The 26,949-nt window shown below is 50.5% G+C and overlaps 1 protein-coding gene across 4 annotated transcripts in view; it reads right to left on the bottom strand.

The window, feature by feature from the left end:
* Nucleotides 1-446: 446 nt before the first annotated feature.
* Nucleotides 447-26,949, bottom strand: part of FAM131B (family with sequence similarity 131 member B) — a 68,470-nt gene continuing 41,967 nt past the window's right edge. For 2 of the 4 annotated variants that reach the window (XM_065584996.1, XM_065585012.1), the window contains exons 2-7: nt 15,648-15,757; nt 14,262-14,297; nt 6,415-6,504; nt 5,402-5,612; nt 4,969-5,112; nt 447-4,453 (exon numbers count right to left, since the gene is read on the bottom strand). In XM_065584996.1, the coding sequence (XP_065441068.1) occupies nt 3,909-4,453; nt 4,969-5,112; nt 5,402-5,612; nt 6,415-6,504; nt 14,262-14,297; nt 15,648-15,757 (1,136 nt within the window). In that variant the 3' untranslated portion in view covers nt 447-3,908. Of the gene's footprint in view, nt 4,454-4,968; nt 5,113-5,401; nt 5,613-6,410; nt 6,505-14,261; nt 14,298-14,411; nt 14,502-15,647; nt 15,758-26,949 lie in introns of those variants that run through there. The other 2 variants (XM_005281652.4, XM_065585013.1) reach the window with 2 other exon arrangements.

Genomic DNA, 26,949 nt, shown 5'->3' with positions numbered 1-26,949 from the left:
GGACTAGTAACTTTGCATTCCTCAGTTTTTGGATACTTTCAGTAGACCTGATTTTCAGAAAGTGCCAAAAATCAGGGAGCCTTAAGGCATCTGAAATTGGGCCCCCCAAAATTGATGAATCCAAAACCATGTGTCACTTCTGAAAACCTTAGCAATTTGAGAAGATCTGATTCTGGACACAGGTAGGGTGCAAGTCTGTTGCATAAGAAAAGCCCATTTTTATACAGTCACTTTTTAAGGTAGAATCACATTTTGCAGGAGACGCAAAGTGACCTATCAGTTTGTGATTAATATTGTCCATTTGGGCCTCACTTAGGCAATGGTTGGAGGCCATGGGAATGCGGTGTCCAGTCAGGTTCCTGGCAATGAGAAAGGCATGTGTGTTCTTGGATGGTGGGGACATCGGGGGAAGTTTTTTTGTGTGTGTGTGCAAAAAAGGTAAGATCTTTATTTGCAAAAAAGCAAGATCTTTATGGAAAAATCTTATACAATTTAATAACTTGAAAATAATAGGTTTCTGTAGAAATTACTCTAAACACCTGTAGGATTTAATAGACAATGAGATCCCATCTATAAGCTTTTTGAAACTGGGCTATAGAATTCTGTAGCAGAAGTATGATTCTCTAGCTGTCAGAAAACTCTGTGGGAAGGTTTTCACTTGCTATTACATTCTGTGGGATTTTCATAAGGTAAATTTCTTTTCTTTTTCTTTTTTAGTCTTCGTTTTCCATGTAATGTGTGTCCCTCTGTGATTTCTCTCCTATGGAGAAAATGCACCTCATACATTTGTCACACATCTTACCAAATGCACAACTTGTCTTCATTAAAAAAAAAATAGACCTAACCAAGATTACCCCCTTGTCCTGGTCCTGTGAATGACAAGGTGGGAGCAGGATACATTTGAAGATACACTGAAATATAGTTACCGTAAACATCCAGGTTGGTCCTGGCTAGGCCCTCAGGGCAGAATGGTTCAGAAAAATAAGAAGCAGGCTTATCGAACCTTCCTCACCCCCAAAGAAACACCCCAAAGAAACACAACTTCATTTTCCCTGAAGGTTCAAAAAAAAAATTTGGGTTAACTTTCATTTGTATGTCATCTGCTGCAGTGCCCATGCACTTTCCCAGTTTCTCTGTTCTTGCTAGTGAGACTTCCCGAATCCATGCAGCAGCCAGACCAAAGCAGTTCAGATAAACTCAGGATAATGAGTCCTCCCAGGATTCTGGGAGGTGCTTTATCCAACCTTCTCAACCTTGGGAGGGTGGCACCAGAATGTGTAAACATATTTAAGTAGATATAGAAACCTCATCACCCAGGAAAGGAGCAACCTCCCCTGGGAGAGACAGGGAAGCTCCAAAGAAATGGGGACAAAGAGGTGGTAACAAATGCTTTTGTCTTATATCCACCTCCAAGCGTCAGCCTCACATAATCCTCCCAAACACTCCTCCCAATGGTGTTTCCATTAGTGGTGCAGTGGAGAGGGAAGACAGGTCCTCTTGAAATGGAGCTTGCCAGAGAGACTCAGAAGTTCACTGTGGAGTTCCCTATAATCCCAATTGCTGGTAGGAAAGGTGTGTGGGCGGAAATACCATCTTCAAGGCTCCATGTCTAATTCACCCTCCTCTTGACTCCTGGACATGATCCACTTCTGTTTTCCTGTGGCTGTCTCAGCTCCTAGCCTCCTGGATAATATTCCTGCTACATTCTCCTCTCCTGATATGTAATCCTTCCCTGCTACATGGGTTGGGTTCCAAACCTGGATCAGAAGAGGAACATACCTCACTCTCCCATCCTGCAAGCAGCAATACCAATTCTACCATCAGGGAGGAGAAGACAGAGAGGAGACAAACATCTGTATTCCAATTGAACAGAGTGGCTCTGGCTTGGAGCAAGTGGGGCAGAGATGCCTCAGGGGTAGTGCAGAAAGAGGGCAATCTCCAGCTTGGTTCATTTATCCAGTTCCCCACCCTTAATTTGCCCTTTGTGGGCATTTCTTTGCTCATACACTGCCCATATTTCAGTGAACACCCAACACTTCTACTATCCCCTGCTGGTCATGTTCTGCTGTCTGAACAATGATTGCCCCCACACAATTTTTGTCTCCTGTTTATTCCCTAGCAAGAGCAGAGAGGAAACAATTGGTTAAATACTTATTTAAAGTCCCTTCTCCTGCAGTATGTCTGCAGCAACAAGAAGGGGAATCACATGGGATCAAAACCCCTTCAGTCCATGAATCATAAATTTTGTTAACAAAAATATAGAACCCGTACAAATGGGGAAAAAAACCCCAAAACCCAGCCTTCCCCACCCCTGAAAGAGAGATGGGAGGAATGAGAAAAAAAGAAAACAGTGCCAAGGAATATTTACATTGCCAAGAAAAAACAGAAAATGTAAAGCAGGAAAGAGAAATGAACAGGAGGGAGGAGAAAAATTCCCCTCCCACCCCCTTTCCTCCATCCACATTTGGCACCACAGAGGGACCAGGGACACTGAGAATGGTACGGTAGTTATGGTCAGTGGTGGCCAGCCCACAGGCCTTTCCTTCTGTTAACCACTGTGTTTAGAACCATTACCCAGCAATATAAAACTGTAGAAAAAGAAACAGCAACAAAACTCCAATATAAACTGGAAAATGGTGATACTGTTTGTTCCTGCTGTTCCTGGCCTCCATGAAGAGGAAAAGAGGGAAGGATTCAGGCAGCAGCAAAGAGGTGGACAAACTCCCAAATCCTCCAGGAAAATCAGCTTTATGTTACTGTGTCTATATAGTAGAAAATGGCAGGTGACCCCTCCCCATGCATGTAGTGCCCAACACCATGTGGAAATATCTTTCCTCCCCCTCCCCCTGCAGCTCCCAGGCAGACAGACATGTCAGAGGGAGCAAAAGAAAAATGTTTCAAAGAGACTGAAGCACAGCTGTTGCCATATGGGTTTAGGTCTGTAGCCACAGAGCCTCACCATCTGTACCACAGCACAGCCCGTGTCCACAGAGCCACACCATCCATACCAGAGCACAGCCCATGTCCACAGAGCCACACCATCCATACCAGAGCACAGCCCATGTCCACAGAGACACACCATCCGTACCGGAGCACAGCCCGTGTCCATTGAGCAACGCCATCCATACCAGAGCCCAGCCCGTGTCCACAGAGCTACACCATCCGTACTAGAGCACAGCCCTTGTCCACAGAGGTATGCCATCTGTACCAGAGCACATCCCATGTCCACAGAGCCTCACCATCCATACCATAACACAGCCTGTAACCACAGAGCCACACCATCCATACCACAGTACAGTCTGTATCCACAGGGCCTTGGGTCTCATATCAAAGAACTGTACAGTATTTATCCATATAGCTCATCCATCCTATTAGTGCAGTGGCTATATCCATAAGCCTTATCCTGTATATCAGCCATAATCCCTGTATCAGTGCAACCTATATCCGCACAGTCTTGTGCCCTGTTCAAAACAAACTCTGTATTCACATATCCCATGGATCAAAGCAGATTGTAGCAAAACAACATCCATTCTGCCAAGATAGATCCTATCCATACAGCCATATCCCAGTATCAAGCCATTGTTTGTATCTTGGGAGCCACATCCCAGCATCTGAGCAGTCTGAAACCAGAGCCAAACCCTTGTATCAAAAAGATTTAAAGTCCAGAGTTCCCTGAGCCCCCGGCATGCTGTCCAGAACAGGGGGCCATGGGATCAGTCCATGATGGTGGGCAAGGAGGGCTCTGCCCCTGTCAAACACCTCCAGTCCTTTACTTCCCTTTTGTTAAAAATTAAATGTCAGAATGACAGGTGTGTCCGCCTGGAAACCTGGGGAGAGGTTTTCCTGTCATTTCATTCTCCCCTCCCCTCTCCCATTTGGTAGTAGTGACGGATTCCTCACTGGCAGCATCAATTGTTTGCTTCCCCCTCCTCCTCATCAAAGGACTGCACCCCGGACGAGGTGACATCCGAGACCTTGCGGCTGAGTGCAGCATGTTCCAACTCCTCCCGAGGTGACAGCGACTCCAGGTCCCGGCATACAGCATCGTCCTCCTCTGGAGAGGTCTTCTTGTTTAGCAGCGGGGCCTTCTCCAGTAGTGGGTTCCCTTCCTCCTCTATATGCACCCCCATGTAAGTGCTGGATTCAGCCCCACTGCCACCCCCTGCGGCAGTCTGAGGGGGCCACATGTCAACGAGCCCTGGGTTCTGGAGCAGGGCCTGTGGTTGCTGCTGCTGCATCTGATGCTGCTGGATGAGGCTACTCTGAATCAATGTGCTCTCCTGCAGGTTGGACTGGGTCTCCTCAAAGTTCTGGCCTAGGTAGGAGCCGGTAGCCGGGGAAGCAATGAGGGACTGGTCGCTGGTCTCCCACGCATCAGAGGAGCCCAGGCAATACATGCCCTGAGAGACATAGGAGTGAGGCCAGCTGTCATACTGTGTCTGGGCCATGTGATCTGCAGAAAGAGAAGGGGAGAGAAAGGGGGAGAGTGAAGGGGGAAAAGAAAGAGTGCAAAAGGAGGAATTGGAGAGAGAGAATGAGAAAGAGAGTGAGACAGAACAAACAGAAACAGGGAGAGACAGAGGGGGCAGTGGAGAACAGAGAGCGGTGTCGGGGAGGACAGGAAAAGAGAGGGAGGGCAAGATGGGAGCCATTGGAAATGGCAGACAGACAGACAAATCTGCAGAACCTGTGTATAACAGGTGATTGATTCCAGCAGATGCTGGCCTCCCCTGCTGTGCCCAGAGGCCCAGGAGAATGGGGTCTGGAGCTTGTCTGCTGGGCCCTGACTCTATAGGAAGCTCCATGAGTGGGGAATATTCCTCTCTCTGCCAGATCTCAACTCACGAGAAAGGGCAATGGTGACCCCCACAGAGGATAAAGAAACTAGTAGAGATGGAAAGGAACCTGGCAGCAAGGATGGGGGAGGGCAGGGATGTCCCAGGACCAGTGGGAGGGGGTAGGGCTCACCCTGGTTCTCCATCAGCTCCTGGTAGTTCTCACTGTAGTTGCTTGCTGGGTTCTCCTGGTTGGAGTTGACACTCACATCCTCACCATCCATGGAGGACCAGGCCATGAGAGTGGCCTCAGAGATGGCAAACTGCTCCATCACCCCTGCGCCAGAGAGAGACAGTGGAGACATGAGGAGCTCCCCACGTACCCCCACCTCACTGATACCCTTGAAACACTGATTCTACCTATTCCTGCCTCAATGATATCCCCTGCTCTGACCTGCCCCTCCTCGCCATGCATATACCCCAGTGAGTCCCCCCCGCCTTCATCTGAGCTGCACCTCCGCACTCCATCTGTGTGCATTCCCCAGCAATTCCCTTCTCTGGCTCTCACAGGCTCCCCTTCCTCTTTCTGCTCTCAGGCACCCCAGTGTGGGGTAAGTCAGGACTACCTGCAAGGAATCGGGCCTCCTTCTCGCCGTCACTCAGGTCTGAGTAGGCATCAGCATCCTTGCGCACCGCTTCATGTGTATGCTGCTGTTGCTGGCTGTTACCTTTGTCCCACCCTTGCCACTCAATCATGTGAGCTACACGACCCTGTCCCATAGCCGTTGGCTTCGTGACGTGATCCTTCATGCTGCGGGATATCCCTAAGGGGCCAGACATCAGAAAACAAGGAGGGGCTATTACACAGCTCCAAGGTTATTTGTCACTCTATTCACCCTTCCCTGGAAAGGGGCTCCCCCATCGTCCCCTGGACTCCTTCCCTTAGATGGTGCCCCCTCCCTCCCTTGCTGTGGGGCTCAAAAGGCCTATTAAGCAACTCCAGGAGTTGTAATTGCTCTCCATACCCCTCCCTGATATTTCATGGATGGGGTCCCATTGGGGGCGCAGTAAGGAAAGGAAGAGAAACCCAGAAGTGAAAGAGCCTGGAGAAAGAATTATCTTTTTTGCCCAGCACAGTGTTAGGGGAACAGTGGGTACAAGGGGCAAATCCCAGAACTGGATGATATAGGAGACTGAAAAAGGGTCTCCTCCCAGGGCAGTCTTGAGGGAAAGAAATTGAAGCGGTCTGAGCATGGGGGCACAGTGTGAAGAGCCGGAGGGGTCTGAGACAAACTTGAAGTTTTAAGAGGCAACAACTGAGATAGGCCTGAGGCTAGGCAGTTGTGGATCAGAGAGGTCTCGAGTTGGGCAGAGCAGTGAGGAGAGGACAAGGGTTAAGGGGCAACAATTAGAAGAACAGTGAGGAGAGGCCTCAGATTAGGGGGCAGCAGTTGGGAGAGCAGCAAGTAGAAGAGGCCTCGGGTTATGGGGCAATGGTAAGGAGAGGTCTCAGGTTGAACAGAGAGTGGGGAGACACCTGGGTTTGTGAGGCAGCAGCAGGGAAAACAATGGGGAGAGGCCCAAGGTCAAAGGGAGAGGAGCAGTGGCAAATAAACCCAGGTTTGAGGTTCTCACCAGAGAAAGATGACTTAGCCAGAGCCCCAATTCCATAAGCATTGGAGTTCCGCTTCAGCTTGGGGAGAATGGAGGTTGTGTCTTCCATGGACAGCTGAAAAGAGAGAGAGCATGAAGGTGTGAAAGAGAGGGAAAGATGAAGGAAAAAGAAAATGAGAGAAGGAGAAGAAGGGGATGGAAATGAGAGATCAGTTGAAGAGTTCAGGAAGGCAGAGGAAAGATGGGAAGCAGAAGCAAATGACAGGAGAAGGAATACAAAGGGAAGGGGAAAAGGGGATGCAATATAATCTGGACAAAGAATCTGCATGACTCCCTTTGCAGGGCTGCATGAGGTAAGAGCACAGTTGGGGGGGAGGCCCCTCTCTGTGGGCATTTGCCCTCCCCCCATCTCTCTTTTGATGACTGTGGTGAGTTTTTCTGTATAGTGACTGCGGGTTTGGGGTGGAAGGAGTGAGGGTTGAGGGTGAGGAGGTGTGACGTCATTGACATGAATTATGACCATATAGACCATATAGACCATTGTTGCAACCAAGGTCCTATAGTGGCACCAAATCTTGTACAAAGGACAGGGCCGGCTCCAGGGTTTTGGCTGCCCCAAGCAGCCAAAACAAAACAAAACAAAACAAAAATGAACAAAAAAAAAGCCGCGATCGCGATCTGTGGTGGCAATTCGGTGGGAGGTCCTTCACTCCCAGGCAGAGTGAGGGACCGTCCGCCGAATTGCCGCCAAATACCTGGAGCCCCTCTCCAGAGCAGCCGCCCCAAGCACCTGCTTGAGAAGCTGGTGCCTGGAGTTGGCCCTGACAAAGGAGGTCATATAAGGTGTCCATGAAAAGGTTATGATTTGCTAGTTATGATTACGCTATCTATATGCATGGTTCATTTTTGTATTTAGAGTTATAGGTACACCACTACCCCAATATAACATGACCCGATATAACACGGGTTCGCATACAAGGCGGTAAAGCTCTGACACGCTGCTCTGAGCAGTGTGTTAAGGGTGCCGGGCCAGGCCAGGGCCGAGGGGTTGGATAAGGGGCAAAGGGTCTCAGGGGTGGTCAGGATCTCCCCCCCCCCAGTGTCTGGGAGGTAGGAGCTGTGGGGGGGCACTTTTGGGGGGCCCGCAGTCCCAGAGTGGCCCTGGGGATTAGGGGGGGGGCGGGAGCAGCCCGCTCCATTTCCCTCACTCCAGCCCCAGCTGTGTCGCTCAAGGGAGGGGGTTTGGGGGAAGCGATCCCCCCCACACTCATTGGCAGCAGCAGAAGCGGAGCAGCCCGGCCCCAGCCCGCTCCACTCTGCCACCTCCCAGCCATGGCGCTCCACTTCCCACCGCAGGTGAGTCCTTTCCCCAATCTCCCTACACTCACCTGCGGCAGCAAGCGGAGCGCCGTGGCTGGGAGCTGGCAGAGTGGAGTGGGCTGGGACTGCGTCACTCCGCTTCCTGCTGCAGGTGAGTGTGTGGGGGGGGCGTCCTTTCCCCAACTTCCCTGCACTCACCAGCGGCGGGAAGCAGAGCAGCCCGGCCCCAGCCAGCTCCACTCTGTCAGCTCCCATCCGCGGCACTCCACTTCCCGCTGCAGGTGAGTGCAGGACCTTTCCCCAGCCCCCCCTCCTCCCAGCGACACGGCTTGGGCCGGGGCAAGGAAAGTGGAGCAGGCTGGGGCCGCATCGCTCCGCTTCCTGCCGCAGGTGAGTTTGGAGGGCGTCCTTTCCCCAACCTCCCCGCACTCACCGGCGGCAGGCAGCGGAGCAGCCCAGCCCCAGCCAGCTCTACTCTGCCAGCTCCCAGCCACGGCGCTCCACTTCCCACTGCAGGTGAGTGCAGGATCTTTCCCCAGTCCCCTTCCCACCATGACACGGCTGGGGCTGGGGCAAGGAAAGTGGAGCAGGCTGGGGCCGTGTCATTACGCTTCCCGCTGCAGGTGAGTGCGGGGGGCGTCCTTTCCCCAACCTCCCCGCACTCACCGAAGGTGGGAAGCGGAACGCCGCGGCTGGGTGGTGGCGGAGTGGAGCGGGCTGGGGCCGGGCTGCTCTGCTTCCAGCCGCCGCTGCTGAATGCCTGTCAGGGGGTGGGGGTGGATAGGGAACAGGGAGCAGGGGGGGTTGGGTAGGGGGTCGGGTCCTGGGGGTGATTAGGGACAGGAATCTCTGAAGGGGGCGGTCAGGGAACAAGGAAGGCCAAAGCAAGTTCGATATAACGCGGTCTCACCTATAACACGGTGAGATTTTTTGTCTCCCGAGGACCGTGTTATATCGGGGTAGAGGTGTATTGGCTCTATACTGTCTGTAATTCAAACTTATGTTATGCTTCTGGGTGACACCCCAGACAATTTGGCATTAGCACTGCCTAGCCTGCTTGATGGCCTATTAAGGTTCATCAGCTATACAACTGACCCATTGAGAGAAGGCAGATACACCTTGTGCCTCAGCAAGGCATGCAGAGATATCCCTATGGACAGAACTCTAAGGTTTTTCCTTGCCATGTGCGGGGTGGCTTGTGCTTAGAACAAAGAAAGCACAAGCCACATGCAAAAGGACTATAAAAGGCATCATCATCATCTCCATTTTGTCTTCAATCCTGCTTCTGACCTCTGGAGGAACTGTGCTTGAAACTGAAGCTCTGATCCAAGGACTGAACGACCCATCCCAGCTGTGGATGTACTCCAGAGACTTGATTTGAGCCTGCAGTTTATTCCATCACTGCTACAAGCCGGAACCAAGAACTTTGCCATTACTCTATGTAATTTAACCAATTTTAACTCTCATCTATATTTCTTTCTTTTTATGAATAAACCTTTAGATTTTAGATTCTAAAGGATTAGCAACAGCGTGATTTGTGGGTTAGATCTGACTTGTATATTAACCTGGGTCTGGGGCTTGGTCCTTTGGGATTGGGAGGACCTTTTTTCTTCTAGTGGGACATTGATTTTCTTAACCATTCGTCCCCATAATGAGTGCCACTGGTGGTGATACTGGGAAACTGGAGTGTCTAATGGAATTGCTTATATGATTTATGGTTAGTCAGTGTGGTGAGACCGAAGTCCTCTCTGTTTGGCTGGTTTGGTGTGCCTTAGAGATGGAGAACAACTAGCCTGGGGCTGTGACTGCCCTGCTCTAAGCAATTTGTCCTGAATTGATACTCTCAGTTGTGTCCTGCCAGAGGCCTCATCGTTACAGGAGGTGACACAGCACAACAGGTCAGGAAGCAAGAAGCAGTAATAACAGGAGAAGAATATGCTTTTGACCATTGTTTTCTCTCACATTTTAAATAATCTGTATTGAAAAAAACAGAATGAAGAAGCATGTGTCAGCGATGATTCCCTCTTTATTCTGTCCATTCACAGCTACAATATATATATAAACACACAAACAAACAATAATAATGGCCTTATCCTTGTGCCTCCCAGCCATTCCCCTCCCTATGCTCAGCCTCAACTCTAGAGAGAGGGGGACACAAAACGACCACGTGAGCCAGGGGTTAATTGGTGTTTGCTTCTCCTAGGAGTGCATTAATCCTTGATTAATCCTTCTTTCTTGAGAATGACAGGGTTTTGAACTCCACATCCTCCTCCACAAGAGCTAGTTGTTCCAGCTAAATCCATCAGGTTCCCTCATAAATTCCAGCCAAAATAATCAGACTTTGGGGTTGCTTATAAAATTGAGCACCTATGGGCTGATTTTCACAGGGGCTGAGCAACCACTGCTCCCACTCCCACCAATTACAGGTGAAGATATAGGTGAACAGCCCTTCTGAAAATCATAAGAGCATAAGAATGGTACTGGGTCAGACTAATAGTCCATCTAGCACAGTATCCTGAACAGAACAGGACAATCATCAAGTGATCTCTGTTGTCCACTTCAAAGATGGAAGTGGACAAAGGAGGTGAATATGATTTCAAGGCTGATTGTCACTGGTGGAATAGAGGGCAATGTGATAAGACTCAAGGTGAAAGATTTAGGCCAGAGTAGAGCTGTGTAGGGTGTTGATAAAAAGTGTGGTGGACAATGAAAAGCCAATGTAGGGATTCAAGGTGTGTGTGTGTGTGTGTGTAAGAGAGAGAGAGGGAGAGTGTTCCTTATCCCCTGACAGTTGTGGCAAAACCTACATCTAGTACCTGGCTTCACTTGTATATTTCCCTCCTTGGGTATCGATTTATTTCAGCTGACCAACAAGAAAACATGTACTTTCTTTTGCATAACCCTTCCCCTTCCTCTCCCCCACCCCAGCTGTGGACAATCATATAAGTATGAACAGACCTGTGAAGGGCAGAGAATAAAATTATGCGATGGACAGGGCCGGCTCTAACTTTTTTGCCGCCCCACGCAAAAAAGAAGAGTGCCGCCCCCGCCCGCGAGCGCCACGCCGTGCCGCCGTACCCCCCCCAGTGCCGCCGAAATCCCTGCCCCCCCAGCACCACGCCGCCTGAATCCCCACCCCCCAGAACTCCACGCCGCCCGAAGCCACGCCCCCTCCGAGCACCGCGCCAACTCCCGCCCCTCCTCCGAGCGCCAGCCCCCACCCCCCCAGCACCGCGCCAACCCCCGCCCCTCCTCCGAGTGCCAGCCCCCCCAACCCCGCGCCGCACCAGCCCCCGCCCCTCCTCCGAGCGCCAGCCCCCACCCCGCCAGCGCCGCACTGCGCCAGCCCACGCCCAATAAATAAATTAATAAAAACCTGAGCGCCGCCCTGGCCCAAGGTGCCGCCCCAAGCACGTGCTTGGTCGGCTGGTGCCTGGAGCCGGCCCTGGCGATGGATCTGCAAAGCAGGAAACTACAACTCCCATCAGCTCTCTCCACATTGTACATTCCCTTTTCCCTGGCTAGTGGCCATGTATGGGGAAAGGCCCTGAACCAGGAAGAGGCTGGGCTCAGTTGAGGAGGAGTGGAGATTGTGGGAAGGGGAGCTGAAGCAGTGGCCACATGGCGGCAGCGGGGAGCTGGAGAGAAGCTGGAGGCAGGAACAGTTGCAGAGCTGTGTGTGGATAGGGCTGTGACTTCCAGGCATCACAGCTGGGGGCAGGGCTGTGCAGAGTTTATGGGGGAGCAGCAGCTGCTGGACAGGGAGCCAGTACAGAGGGGCCCCAGTGAGACACTAACTGAGCCTGTCCTGGAAACATGCAAACTCCTATTTGCGTGAATAGAGACTGGGCTGGAGAGGACATCCCACGCACTAAGCCTGAAGAGTCCTGACTCTCTATAGGACTGCCCCGTGGACCCAAACAAGAACTATTGTTGCTTCCTTTGAACTGTAACTGTTTAATCCTCTGTAACTAGGGTATCTGTAATCTTTCCCCTTCCTGCCAGCCCTAGGAAAATATCTTTTCCCTTAGCCATGTGTCTGAGCGGTTAGTGGGACCCATCAGGACTAAGCCTACAAGGCCTAGTTGCTGAAGTACTTATAGTGCTTGCCTTGGATCACAGTGTACCTGGCGCTAGGATAGCCAGGCATCCAGTTCTCAACTGGAACGCCCAGTCGAAAAGGGACTCTTGCAGCTCCGGTCACCACCACTGACTGGGCCATTAAAAGTCCAGTCGGTGGTGCAGTGGGGCTGTGGCAGGCTCCAAGGCTGTACTTAGGCAATAGCAGCATACGTGGCTGTGTAGGGCATCCGAAAATTTGGGGCTTAGTGACCACCCTTCTGCCTCTTCCTATCCCTGTTCCGACCCTTCCTGCAGGCTCCCACCACAGCTGGCTGCTGCAGCCTGGTGAGTCTTCTTTCAGGCCTTGGCTACACTGATGCTGTACAGTGCTGCAACTTGCTGCGCTCAGGGGTGTGAAAAAACACACCCCTGAGCGCAGCGAGTACAGCGCTGTAAAGAGCCAGTGTAATCAGTGCCTGCAGCGCTGCACGCTCGCTCGCAGTGCTGCAACCTCGGAGAGGTGGAGTACATACAGCACTGTGAGAGCTCTCTTGCAGCGCTGGCGGCACGACTACACTCGCGCTTCACAGCGCTGCTGCGGCAGCACTGTGAAGTCCTGAGTGTAGCCAAGACCTCAGAGGGGATCTAGTACTTAAAAGTGAAAAAGCCTCCCATAAATCCTAAGGATGGCCCTGGCTGCTCTGGCTCCATGCGGCGATCAGGGAAGCTCTGCGCACTGCCCCTGCCCTGAGCTCTGCCTCCGCATCTCCCATTGGCCAGGAACTGCAACCAATGGGATCCCCGGGGGTGGCACCTGCTGGCATGGAGCTACCTGGCTGCCCCTCCACCTAGGAGCTGGGCCGGACATGCCAGCTGCTTCCGGGAGCAGCGCTGAGCCAGGGCAGGCAGGGAGCCTGCCTTAGCCATGCTGCGCCGCTGCCTGGGAGCTGACTGAGGTAAGCACTACCTGGCTGGAGCCCGTACCCCGAACCCTCTGCCCCAGGTCAGAACCCCCTCCCACACCCTAACCCCCTCCCTCAGGTCGGAACCCCCTCCCACACCCTAACTCCCTCCCAGAGCCTGCATCCCAACCCCCTGCCCCAGCCCTGAGCCCCCTCCCAGATCCCACACCCCACACCTCTTCCCGCACCCCAACCCCCTGTCCCAGCCCTGAGCCCTCTCCCGCATGCAAACTCCCTCCTGAAGCCCACACTCCTCCTTGCACCCCAATCCCCTGTCCCAGTCCTGAGCCCACTCCCGCACTCAGAACCTCTCGGCTCCAGCCCAGAGCCCCCTTCCGCACCCCAAGCCCCTCATCTGCACCCCCAGCCAGAGTCCTCACCCACTCCTGCACCCCAACCCCATGCCCCAGCCCAGTGAAAGTGAGTGATGGTGGGGCAAATGAGCAACAGAGGGAGGGGGGATGGAGTGAATGGGTGTGGGGCCTTGGAGAAGGGGCGGAGCCTTGGGGAAGGGGTGGGGTAGGGGACGGGGCAAGAGTGTTTGGTTTTGTGCCATTAGAAAGTTGGCAACCCTACTGCACTGCTTGGACCTTTGGGGTGTGGGTTGCTCCATTCCTGAGCAGTCCCAATAATCACATGACATGAGCTTCAGCGCCCACGTCTCACGAGCTTCCAGTGCTAGAAATACTTTTTGGGGAAAACAATACAAATGGCTTCAGCACCAGGAAACTTTCCCCTGCACTGATATTGCACTAGCGAGCAGAGAAAACGAACAAATATGGTCACTGCAGCTTAAAGATGACCTGCAAAAAGGGGGAGAAGTGGGAGCAATGGTATGTATCCTTTCTCTTTTCTTACGGTGTATGGAAAAAGCCTTGTTTTTAATCTATGCCTTTGCTTGTTGGTTTTTTCCCTCCCTGTTGACAACAGTGGTTAATGCTGGATACTCCAGAGAGAAGCATAAAACCCCTAAACACCTCATTGTATAACATTGTCCTGTAAGGATAAATTTCTTCCTAACCTCTGAAGGTGATATTATGCCCTGACCAAGAGTATTAATAGCCAGATATGCTACAGATATACCTCAATAATCCAGCCATACCCAGAAACCCCAGGAAAGCACCCAGAATAATCTAGCAGCCTCAGAGATCACACATAGGCACCCAAAAATGGCTAGAGACAGCTCAAGGTCCAATGGCACCTACAGATCCCACAGCTATCTTCAATAGCAAAACAACAGGGGACCTGAAGACAACCCAAATCCACCAGCACACAGATACTCCCCAAAATATTACTGCAAGGTCTATCAACAGCCAGACACCCCATAATGATGCCCAGAATTCCAGTGGCACTCTGGGCCCCCAGAGATATCTCCATAATTGTGTTCACTATTCACAGTGACAGAGTTAGACACATTCTGTTAATCCTGGGCTTCCACTAGGTGGAAACTTGAACATCCTCATCAGCTGTGCAAATGCTCCTTTGCTGCCTCTCATGAAAGGAGGAGGGCTTCAGGGTTTATACTCACATTAATACCATCCCAGGAGAAATCTGTCCGGGTTTGCTATGGAAGAGAAGAAAGAGAACATGTTAATATAACACATGGGTGTAGTGTGTGTGACCATGTATTTTTCTAGTGGCTGGTCCTAATGATTATAGCAGCCTGCTACTTACTCACAGATAAAGGAGTTACTCCTTTAGCTCAAGTGGTATGGTCTTGTGCTTTTGGTTCTGAAGGTCCCAGCTTCATTCCCTCCTGATCACTGTGGTGTCTGTATGTATGCGGCCATGGTTAATGACATAAGGAATTGGGAATATACAAAGAAACAGAGAGGGAAAAAGAGAGAGAGACAGACAATATATAATCCTCTGATAGGAACCCCCTGCATTCACACTGCCTTCTTTCGCTGAACATTGTACACTGGCAATGTCAGATGAATTTGTCAGGTCCTTATTTCAGGGCAGTAACAAGTGCATAACCCTCTGTGGGAGCCGCACCGCCCTTGGACTCACTCAAAGGCGAGCTAGAAAACTGGAATATTTCCGCCCTTGGACTCACTCAAAGGCGAGCTAGAAAACTGGAATATTTCAGACGAAAATGGTTCTATAACAGGCTACAAAGCCATTCACTCCTGAAATGGTTAAATGCATACACACAAAGCCAATCTTCCTTCTGCAAACGAGTTCCAAGTGTCCCCTTCTGCCACTATAGTGCTAGTTCATTGAAGATCTCCTTGAGTTGCTTATCTCCTGTTTGTAGCACAACTCCCTAAAACAGGAGTTTCTGGCAGTTACACTTCACAGTTGAAGAAATGCTGAATCAAGATGCAATTCTTATATATTGTTATTTTGTAACGTGTAAAATTGTATGTGCTTTGTAAATTAACGTGGCATGGCTATTGAATAAAAAGAGCCTTGATCTTTTTGTTTAATGTGAAAGGTCTTGTGATTGCATGCTCTGGACATTACAAAACAGAAAATTCATATGTGTTAAATTACAGAAGCTGCATCATTCAAAACAAGAAATTAATCAGCTCAGGAGATACTGCCCAATAATTTAACAGCATTTAACCGTGAATACCCCCTAAAAAAATGTAACGAGAGACTAAAATGCTCTTTGTTTCCCCACAACAGTGTAGATCTGTTTTATGCCAGGGCCTTCCATCTAAGCCAGCACTCAAGCAATTCAGACTGAAATGGCTTTCAGACTCACCCTGAGCTACTTTTCATGTTCTACTCTAGGAACTGAAAATCAAAGCTTTCATTTCTGAAAATTGATGCCCCAAAGTCTCTAGTGCAAGTAAGACTTTTGTGCCTTTCCCAGCTGAGGTTGGTGACCCCAGACCCTTTATATGTATTCAGTGGGGTTGAGACTTTCCAGTCTTCTCCCCTTGGGCATAGGATGGGCACTCACCTCAGTGGAGGGTCGGTGGATGCTACTGCCATGCAATGAGCTGGTGCTGTCCATATTGATCTGGTCCACATCTTTCAGTCCCTTCCAGTCCACTGCAATCACCTCATTCCCTGCAGGGACAAAACATCCAGTCAGGATTTCTTGTTTCCGTCGCTTTAAAAAGTGCTATAAGGGGTTTTACTTCAGAGTTCAGCAAAGGCAGGAGTGTGTGTCATAGATTCATAAAGTTTAAAGCCATAACAGGCCATTAGATCATCTAGACCAGGGGTCAGCAACTTACGGCACGCGTGCCAAAGGTGGCACGCGAGCCGATTTTGCCAGGCATGCGGCTGCCAGCCAGGGTTCCGGCCGCTGGCCCTGCTCAGCCCACTGCTGGCTGAGTGAATGGAACCCCAGGCCGGAAGGAGGCTGAGCGGGGCTGGCGGCCGGGACCCCAGACCGGCGGCAGGTGTGCCCCCTGGCTCTCCCCTCACCGCACTCGGGTTCTGCGGCTCCCGGAAGTGTGAGCCGCCAGGGAGCAGGGCCTTGAGCCTGCTCCAGGAAGGCCGGCAGCGGCTCACACTCCCGGGAGCCGCAAAGCCCGAGCGCGGCGAGGGAGGAGCTGGTGGGGCACATGGGGACTGCCGCCCGCATGCATCTGCTGCAGGAGCCCCTGGGGGGACACCGGGCTACAGCCCAGGCAGGCATGCCCCTTGGCTCCCCCTCACCGCTCTCGGGTTCCGCGGCTCCCGGGAGTGTGAGCTGCCGCTGCCCCTTCCGGAGCTCCCCCCATCCCGCAGCCTCAGCACTCTGCAGGGCAGGGGCTGTGCCCAGTGGCAGCTCCAGGCACCAGTACTCCAAGTGCATGCCTGGGGTGGCAAGCCGCGAGGGGCGTCCTGCCGGTCCCTGTCAGGGCAGCAGTCAGGCAGCCTTTGGCAGCATGCCTGCAGGAGGTCCGCCGGTCCCGCGGATTCGGCAGCAATTCGGTGGCGGGTACACTGAATCTGCAGGACCAGCGGACCTCCCGCAGGCATGCCGCTGAATCTGCAGGACCGGGGAACTCCCGCAGGCATGCCGCCGAAGGCAGCCTGCCTGCTGTGCTTAGGGCGGCAAAAAAGCTAGATCTGCCCCTGGCTGTGCCCGCGGCAGCCCAGCAGCATGTTTTGCCTCCACGTGGAGCCAGCGTCTGACCGGCATGGGCATGGTAAGGGGAGTCCCGGGGGGGGGGGGGGGCAGTCAGGGAGCAGGGGGAGGGTTGGATGGGTTGGGAGTTCTGGGGGTCCTGTCAGGGGGCGGGGAGTGGTTGGATGGGGCGTGGGAGTCCTGGGTGTGTGTCTGGGGGCGGGGGTGTGGATAAGGGTTGGGGCAGTCAGGGGACAGGTAGGGGGTAGGGTGCTAGGGTGGGGGGGTCTCAGGAGGGGGCAGTCAGGGGACAAGGAACAGGGAGGCTTAGGTAGGGGGGTGGGGTTCTGGGGGGCAGTTAGGAGCAGGGGTCCCAGGAGGGGGCAGTCAGGGGACAAGGAGCAGGGGGGGTTGGGGGTTGTGAAGGGAGCAGTCAGGGGGTGGGAAGTGGGAGGGAGTGGATGGGGGTGGGGCTCTCCCCCCCATCCTCTTTTTTGATTGTTGAAATATGGTAACTCTAGGTGAGGGGGGAGCTGGGGGGCGCATGGGGGCTGGCGCCTGCATGCATCTGCTGCAGCCTACAGGAGCCTCCCGGAAGCGAGGACACCGGGCCGCAGCCTGGGCAGGAGGGGCGGGGGGCATGGCTGCTCCCCGCTAGCGTCACCGCCGCCTTTGCAGGGCTGCTGCCCCCCTGCACCGCGCCGGCTCCTCCATGGCTGGGGCTTGCTGCCGCCATAAGCGGGACGCTCTGGCTCTCTGGTGCCTCTGGAAGGCGGCTCCTCCCTGCCGAGCTGCTGCAGCGGCCCAAGCCTGGCAAAGCCAGTGAGTGGACTCAGGGGCGGGGGCCACTGGGGTGGGAGAGCTCGCGGGAGGGCTGTGCACCCTCCAGGGGAGTTTAGGGGGTGGGAAGGGGGGAACCTGATCTGGGGAATAGCCCCTGGGCATGGCTGGCCCCTGGGCATGCTGGCCCCTGGGGTCTATAAAGGCTTGTTGGGATCTGCCCCGCAATGAACCGATGTGCGGGGGGACGGGGCGCAAGGTGGAAGTTTCGCCTAAGGCACAAAATATCCTTGCACCGGCCCTGCCCCAGGAGGTGCGTGCACCCCAGGTTAAAAACCACTGCACTAAACTGATAAAATCTGCATTTTAATTTAATTTTAAATGAAACTTCTTAAACATTTTTAAAAACTTGTTTACTTTACATACAACAATAGTTTATAGACTTATAGAAAGAGACCTTCTAAAAACGTTAAAATTTATTACCGGTACGCGAAACCTTAAATTAGAGTGAATAAATGAAAACTCGGCACATCACTTCTGAAAGGTTGCCGACCCCTGATCTAGACTGACCTCTGTATATAACAGACCATTCAGTTTCATCCACTGATCCCTATATTGAGCCCAATAACTTGTGTTTGGTTAAAGCATATCTTTTAGACAGGTATCCAGCACTGATATGGGATGGAGAATCCAGTGGTTAATCACCCTCACTATTACAATTTTGTGCCTTATTTCTAATTTGAGTTTGTCTGGCTTCAACTTCCAGCCATTGGTTCTTGTTCTGTCTGTCTCTAGATTAAAGAGCCCTTCAGTACCCAGCATTTTTGACATGTGAAGGTAGTTATCAACCATAATCAAGTCACCAGTCGGTCTTCTTTTTGATAAGCTCTCTCACTGCTAAATCTATCACTGTGAGGCATTTTCTCCAGCTCTCAAATTTGTGGCTCTTCTCTGTAGCCTCTCCAATTTTCCAACATCATTTAAAAAAATGTGGCCACCAGAACTGTATATGGTATTCCAGTACTTATCTCACCAATGCCATGTACAGAGGTAAAACCACTTCTCTACCAGGGTTGGCAATTTCCAGGGAAAAACTATTTTAGGACGGGGTAAATACTAGCTTAAACCTAGGTTAAACTGCGAAAAATAATGGCATCAGTGGCCAGCAAGTTCAGCAAGTATAGAATGAATCTTTTCAAACTTTGAATACATCCATTCAAAACTGAGGAATAGGTGCATCTATCCACTACAAAGTTGGTCTTCTGCTATAGGATGCTGCATGGCCAAGTGGACCTGGACTAGTAGTTTGCAACTCTGCATGCTTCTGATTGCTTAATGCTTCAAGCCTGCAACTCTGCATGATTGTCATTTTCATATAATCAAATGTTTTTACTTCTGTTTATATAATATTGAAAACTGAAATGAGTCATGACATGTACAACTTTCTTGAGAAAATACCGAACCAGAATGTATACAGACATTCCAATGTTCAGTATTACAATTATTTATATTAGTATTACACTCACTGCAGGTTTACATTTTATTTGTACAACTCTAAATCTACAAATCTACTGCCTTATGTCACCATCATTTGAATATGTAACTAAAACTAAGTGGAATGTAGTGTGCATTAATGAAACTGTTTTTAAAATAGAAAATGCCTTAAACTGGGACTAACTAGTTTCCCCCATGATTTTACCAGGTAAAACCCACTTCTGGTAAATACCATGCCATCTCTGCTCCCTACTCCTACTCACTACTTCCCTGTTTATACATCCAAGAATTGCATTAGTCTTTTTTTCCCACAGCATTACTGAGAGTTCATGTTCAGTTGCTTGTCCACTGTGATCCCTAAATCCTTTTCAGAGTCACTGCTTTCGAGGATATGGTCTCCCATTCTGCAGGTATGGCCAGCATTCCTTGTTCCTAGATGCATAATTTTGCATTTGGCTGTATTAAAACACATATTGCTTGAATTGGCTCAGTTTACCAAGTGATCCAGATTGCTCTGTATAAATGCCCTGCCCTCATCATTATTTACCACTCTGCTAATCATTGTGTCATCTGCAAATTTTATCAGCAATGATTTTATATTTACTTCCAGATCATCGATGAAAATTTTGAAAAGTATTGGGCTAGTACCAATGTCTATGACACCCCACTAAAAACACATGCCAATTTGATGATGATTCCCCATTGACTACTACTTTTTGAGATCTATCAGTTAGCCAGTTCTTAATCCATTTAACGTGTGCTTTGTTGATATTGTATAGTGCTGATTTTTTAATCAAAATGTACTGTGGTATTAAATCAAATGCCTTACAAAAGTCTAAGGGCTTGTCCAAGTGCAGAATAAAGAAAGGTGTGAATTTGAAGTGCAATAGCTATTCCACAGTAAGTTCCTGTGTGGACCTTCTTATTACACACTAAGGCCTGGTCTACACTACGGGTTTAGGTCGACTTTAGCAGCTTTAAATCGAATTAAGCCTGGACACGTCCACACGACGAAGCCCTTTCTTTTGACTTAAAGGGTCCTTTAAACCAGTTTCTTTACACCACCTTCGACGAGGGGATTAGCGATAAAATCGGCCTTTGCGGGTCGGAATTGGGGTAGTGTGGACGGAATTCGACGTTATTGGCCTCCGGGAGCTATCCCACAGTGCTTCATTGTGACCGCTCTGGACAGCACTCTCAACTCAGATGCACTGACCAGGTAGACAGGAAAAGACCCGCGAACGTTTGAATTTCATTTCCTGTTTGCTCAGCGTGGAGAGCACAGGTGACCACGCAGAGCTCATCAGCACAGGTGTGACGTTATTGACATAAACTGGGACCATATAGATCATTGTTGCAACCAAGGTCCTGTAGTGGCACCCAAATCTTGTATAAAGGGGGTCAAATGGGGTGTCTAGGACAAGGTTATGGTTTACTGGTTATGATTATGCTGTCTATATGTATGTATCAGTTTTGTAGTCGAAGTTATGAATATTGGCTCTATACTGTCTGTATGGCAAACTTATGCTATGCTTCTGGGTGACATCCCAGACAAGCTGAGATTAGCTCTGCCTAGCCTGCTTGATGGCCCATTAAGGACCATCAGCTATACAATGGACCCATTGAGAGAAGGCAGATACGCCTTGTACCTCAGCAAAGTATGCAGGGACTGGCCCATGTGACTCCAGACTCCATTTTGGCTGTAATTTTCCACAGTAAGAACAAAGAGGTGATCTTACACCTGGAAAAGACTATATAAGGCTGATGCCTGATTTCCATCTGGTCTTCAATCCTGCTTCTTACCTCTGGAGGGACTTTGCTACAAACTGAAGCTCTGAACAAAGGACTGAATGACCCATCCCAGCTGGGGATGTATTCCAGAGACTTGATTTGAACCTGCAGTTTATTCCATCGCTGCTGCAAGCCTGAACCAAGAACTTTGCCATTACTGTATGTAATTGATTCCATTTAACCAATTCTAACTCTCATCTCTATCTTTTTCCTTTTATGAATAAACCTTTAGATTTTAGATTCTAAAGGATTGGCAGTAGCGTGATTTGTGGGTAAGGTCTGACTTGTACATTGACCTGGGTCTGGGGCTTGGTCCTTTGGGATCAGGAGAACCTTTTTCTTTTACTGGGGTATTGGTTTTTATAACCATTTGTCCCCATAACGTGTGGCACTGGTGGTAATACTGGGAAACTGGAGTGTCTAAGGAGATTGCTTGTGAGACTTGCGGTTAGCCAGTGGGGTGAGACCGAAGTCTTAGTCTGGCTGGTTTGGTTTGCCTTAGAGGTGGAAAAACCCCAGCCTTGGGCTGTAACTGCCCTATTTGAGCAATTTGTCCTGAGTTGGCACTCTCAGTTGGGTTCCGCCAGAACCGCATTGTCACAACAGGTAACCGTGATGGAGTCCCAGGATCGCAAAAGAGCTCCAGCATGGACCGAACGGGAGGTACGGGATCTGCTCGCCATATGGGGAGATGAATCAGTGCTAGCTGAACTCCGTAGCAGTAAAAGAAATGGCAAAGTATTAGAAAAGGTCTCCAAGGCCATGAAGGACCGAGGCCATAACAGGGACACACAGCAGTGCCGCGTGAAAATTAAGGAGCTACGGCAAGCCTACCACAAAGCCAGAGAAGCAAACGGAAGGTCCGGGGCAGAGCCGCAAACTTGCCGCTTCTACGCGGAGCTGCCTGCCATTCTACGGGGTGCAGCCACCACTACCCCAACCGTGTGCTATGACTCCGTCAATGGAGAAACACACAGGGAAGACGGTTCGGGGAACAAGGAAGATGAGGATGGAGGTACTGTAGGTAGCTCACAGCAGCGAGGAAGCGGAGAAACCGGTTTCCCCAACAGCTAGGATATGTTTGTGACCCTGGACCTGGAACCAGTAACCCCCGAACTCACCCAAGACCCTCAGGGCACACAGGAGACCTCTGGTGAGTGTACCTTTGTAAATATTTGTAAACATTACACATGGTTTAAAAGCAAGCCTGTTTAATGATTAATTTGCCCTGGCAATCGCGGCCAGTACATCTACTGGAAAAGTTTGTTAACGTGTATGGGGATGGAGCGGAAATCCTCCAGGGACATCTCCAGAAAGCTCTCCTTCATGTACTCCAGGCCAGTAGCACGTAGTCTGGAATCATTGCATAACAAAGCATGGCAGCGTATGGTCCCGGTGTTTGCTGGCGTGCAGACAATATCCATTCCTTATCTCTCTTTGTTATCCTCAGGAGAGTGATATCATTCACGGTCACCTGGTTGAAATGGGGTGATTTTATTAAGGGGACATTCAGAGGTGCCTGTTCCTGCTCTTCTGAACAGAAATGTTCCCCGCTGTTAACCACGCGGTGGGGGGAGGGGTGAAGTGATCATCCCAGAGAATCGTGTGTGTGTGTGTGGGGGGTGGTTTACTTGGGTTTGTGCTGCATGTTAACCGGGAAACCGCAGCCCCTCCTTTTACATTGAAAACCCATTTTCAATGGCCAACCCAATTCATCCTTGATATGGGAAATGCGCTGCTGTTTGAAACCTTTCCCGCATGTTAAGAAGGTTAAAAAAGCCAAAAGACTGTGGCCTACCATGGCTGCCTGCAAGCCGAAATATGTTGCCTGGGGCACTGCGTGAGTGATCTCTCATACCAAACCGGCAGGCAGAGGAAAAATGCAACCTTGTAATGAAAGAGTGTACTCTAAAATGTGTCTTTTTTAACCACCTCTCACTTCTCCTCCACCAGCTGCAAATGTTTCTCCTTCACAGAGGCTAGTGAACATTAGTAAGAGAAAACGGAGGACGCGGGACGATATGTTCACGGAGCTGCAGATGTCCTCCCACGCTGATAGAGCACAGCAGAATGCGTGGAGGCAGTCATTGTCGGACATGAGAAAAGCACAATATGAACGAGAGGAGAGGTGGTGGGCTGAATGGCGGGATGAAAAGAGCAAGTGGCGGGCTGAAGATGATAGGTGGCGTCAGCTTGCAGACAGATGGCAAGAGTCAATGCTCCGTCTGCTGGAGCATCAAACTGATATGCTCGAGCGTATGGTTGAGCTGCAGGAAAGGCAGCAGGAGCAGAGACCGCCGCTACAGCCCCTGTTTAACCAACAGCCCTCCTCCCCAAGTTCCATTGCCTCCTCACCCAGACGCCCAAGAACACGGTGGGGGGGCCTCCGGCCACCCAGTCACTCCACCCCAGATGATCGCCCAAGCATCAGAAGGCTGGCCTTCAATAAGAGTTAAAGTTTTAAAATGCAGTGTGTCCTTTTCCATCCCTCCTCCCCTACCCATCCCAGGCTACCTTGGCAATTATCCCCCTACTTCTGTGAGGAATTAATAAAGAATGCATGAATATGAAAAAACAATGACTTTATTGCCTCTGCAAGCGGTGCTTGAATTGGGGAGGGGAGGGTGGGGTGGGGTGGTTGGTTTACAGGGAAGTAGAGTGAACCGGGTCGGGGGGTGGGGGGGGTTTGGAGGGTTCATCAAGGAGAAACAAACAGAAGTTTCACACAGTAGCCTGGCCAGTCACAAAACTCGTTTTCAAAGCTTCTCTGATGCGCACCGTGCCCTGCTGTGCTCCTCTAACCGCCCTGGTGTCTGGCTGCGCGTAATCAGCGGCCAGGCGAGTTGCCTCAACCTCCCACCCCGCCATAAATGTCTCCCCCTTACTCTCACAGATATTGTGGAGCGCACAGCAAGCAGCAATAACAATGGGGATATTCTTTTCGCTGAGGTCTGAGCGAGTCAGTAAGCTGCGCCAGCGCGCTTTTAAACGTCCAAATGCACATTCCACCACCATTCGGCACTTGCTCAGCCTGTAGTTGAACAGGTCCTGACTACTGTCCAGGCTGCCTGTGTACGGCTTCATGAGCCATGGCATTAAGGGGTAGGCTGGGTCCCCAAGGATCACGATAGGCATTTCAACATCCCCAACGGTTACTTTCTGGTCCGGGAAGAAAGTCCCTTCCTCCAGCTTTCGAAACAGACCAGAGTTCCTGAAGACGCGAGCATCATGTACCTTTCCCGGCCATCCCACGTTGATGTTGGTGAAACGTCCCTTGTGATCCACCAGGGCTTGCAGCAGCATTGAAAAGTACCCCTTGCGGTTTATGTAGTCGGTGGCTTGGTGCTCCAGTGCCAAGATAGGGATATGGGTTCCGTCTATGGCCCCGCCACAGTTTGGGAATCCCATTTCAGCAAAACCATCCACTATTGCCTGCATGTTGCCCAGAGTCACTACCCTTGATATCACCAGGTCTTTCATTGCCCTGGCAACTTGGATCACAGCAGCCCCCACAGTAGATTTGCCCACTCCAAATTGATTCCCGACTGACCGGTAGCTGTCTGGCGTTGCAAGCTTCCACAGGGCTATCGCCACTCGCTTCTCAACTGTGAGGGCTGCTCTCATCTTGGTATCCTGGTGTTTCAGGGCAGGGGAAAGCAAGTCACAAAGTTCCATGAAAGTGCCCTTACGCATGCGAAAGTTTCGCAGCCACTGGGAATCGTCCCACACCTGCAGCACGATGCGGTCCCACCAGTCTGTGCTTGTTTCCCGGACCCAGAATCCGCATTCCACGGCATGAACCTGCCCCAGTGACACCATGATTTCCACATTGCTGGGGCCTGTGCCTTGTGAGAGGTCTATGTCCATGTCAATTTCCTCATCACTCTCTTCGCCACGCTGCAATCGCCTCCTCGGCTGGTCCGGGTTTCGCCTTGGCATGTCCTGGCTCTGCATATACTCCAGGACAATGCGCGTGGTGTTCATAGTGCTCATAATTGCCGCGGTGATCTGAGCGGGCTCCATGATCCCTGTGCTAGCTATGGCGCCTGGTCAGAAAAAAGGCGCGAAACTAGTATCTGACGGACTAGGGGAAGGAGGAAGGGCGGGAGGGAGGGTGGGCCGAGTGACGACATGGCGTACAGGTACAGGTACAGGAATTAAAATCAAGAAAGGTGGCTGTGCATCAGGGAGAAACACAAACAACTGTCACACAGAATGGTCCCCCCAAAGATTAAACTGAAAACCCTGGGCTTAGCAGGCCGTTGATTTCACGGAGGAAGGGGAAACAAATGAATACGGAACAAATCTATTTTTTACATCTTAAGCTGGCAGCCGACGGTGCAGCATGACTGATAGCCTCTGCAGTACGATGACGACGGATACCAATCGTAATATACCATCTTCTACCAAAAGGCAAGGGGCTGCTGCTGTGTAGCAATGCAGCCCCACGTCTGCCAGCCCCACGTCTGCCAGCACCCAGATCGCCCTCGGCCTCTTCTGGGTGCTTAGCAGACAATACTGGGCAATTGGCAGAAAATAGTATACTACGACTGATAGCCATCTTCATCGAGACAGTAGCATGTCTGCCCAGGTGCCCATGATTGACAGCCACTGCAGTATGACGACGACGGATACCAGTCGTAATATACCATCTTCTACCAAAGGGCAAGGGGCTGGTGCAATGCAGCCCTACGGCTGCCAGCCCCACGGCTATTAGTCATGCTACACCGTCTACTGCCAAAAGGCAGTTAGTAGCTGCTGCTGTGTAGCAATGCAGTCCCACGTCTGCCGGCACCCAGAGGACATATGGTGACGGTGAGCTCAGCTGAGCTGAGCGGGCTCCATGCTTGCCGTGGTATGTTGTCTGCACAGGTAACCCAGGTAAAAAGGTGCGAATCTATTGTTTGCCGTTGCTGTGACGGAGGGGGAGGGGCCTGACGACATGTACCCAGAACCTCCCGCGACACTGTTTTGCATCATCCGGGCATTGGGATCTCAACCCAGAATTCCAATGGGCGGCGGAGACTGCGGGAACTGTGGGATAGCTGTGGGATAGCTACCCATAGTGCAATGCGCCGGAAGTTGACGCTAGCCTCGGTACTGTGGACGCGGTCCGCCGACTAGAGCACTTAGAGCATTTTATGTGGGGACACACACAATCGGCTGTATACAACCGATTTCTATAAAACCGGCTTCTATAAATTCGAACTAATTTCGTAGTGTAGACATACCCTAAGAGTGTCTATTTATGGTTTAGGTTTATCCACTGCCAAAGTGGATTAAGCTAAACCACACAAAGGCAGAGTAAGGGTGTGCACACAGCAAACTATTGAGGAATAGCTATTCAGCAATACCTATTGTGCAATATCTATTCTGGGTTTTTCCCTGTGTAGACAAGCCCTAAGTATATTACAGTTACCTTGCAGTTACTATGCAGTTACCTTTATCAATGCAACTTGCAATCTCATCAAAAAATGAAATGAGGTTTGTTTGACAATACTTATTTTCCATCATACCATATTGACTGGCCTTAATTATATTCCTGTCCTTTAATTCTTTATCAGTTGAATTCTGTATCAGTTTTTCCCACTATTTTCCCCAACCTGCAGTTATTTGGGTCATCTTGCTTGCCCTCTTTGAATATTGGCATAACCAGTCTTCTGAAATTTCCCCCATATTCCAAACTGTATTAAAAATGAACATCAGTAGGCCAGAGGTCTCGTCAGCCAACTCTTTTTGGATTTTTGGGTGCAAGTTATCTGGGCCTGTTGATTTAAAAATGTTTAACATCCTCCTTAATTAATAATGGCCTGGAAAGTACTTCATCATTCCCATGTGATATGAGTTCATCATCTTGCTTCTTTTCAAATATAAAATAGAAATATTTATTGAACACTTCTGCCATTTCTGCATTTTTATTAACATTTTTACCATCTCCGTACAGTAATGGATTGATTTCTAAGGTTTCTAGGAGTTCTTTGGTTCCTAATGTACTTTAAAAATTCCTTCTTGTTATCCTTAGCCCTGCCAGCCATGGATTTTTCCCTGATGTCTTTATCTTTCCTTACACATTTTCTCCACTTTATAGCTTCTAATTTATACTGATTGCATTCTAATTCCCCTTTTTTCCATTTGT

Source organism: Chrysemys picta, chromosome 1 (assembly GCF_011386835.1).
Source record: "Chrysemys picta bellii isolate R12L10 chromosome 1, ASM1138683v2, whole genome shotgun sequence".
Lineage (NCBI taxonomy): Eukaryota > Metazoa > Chordata > Testudines > Emydidae > Chrysemys > Chrysemys picta.
The sequence above is the reverse complement of the archived record's forward strand: the minus strand, read 5'-3'. Positions and strand labels throughout refer to the sequence as shown.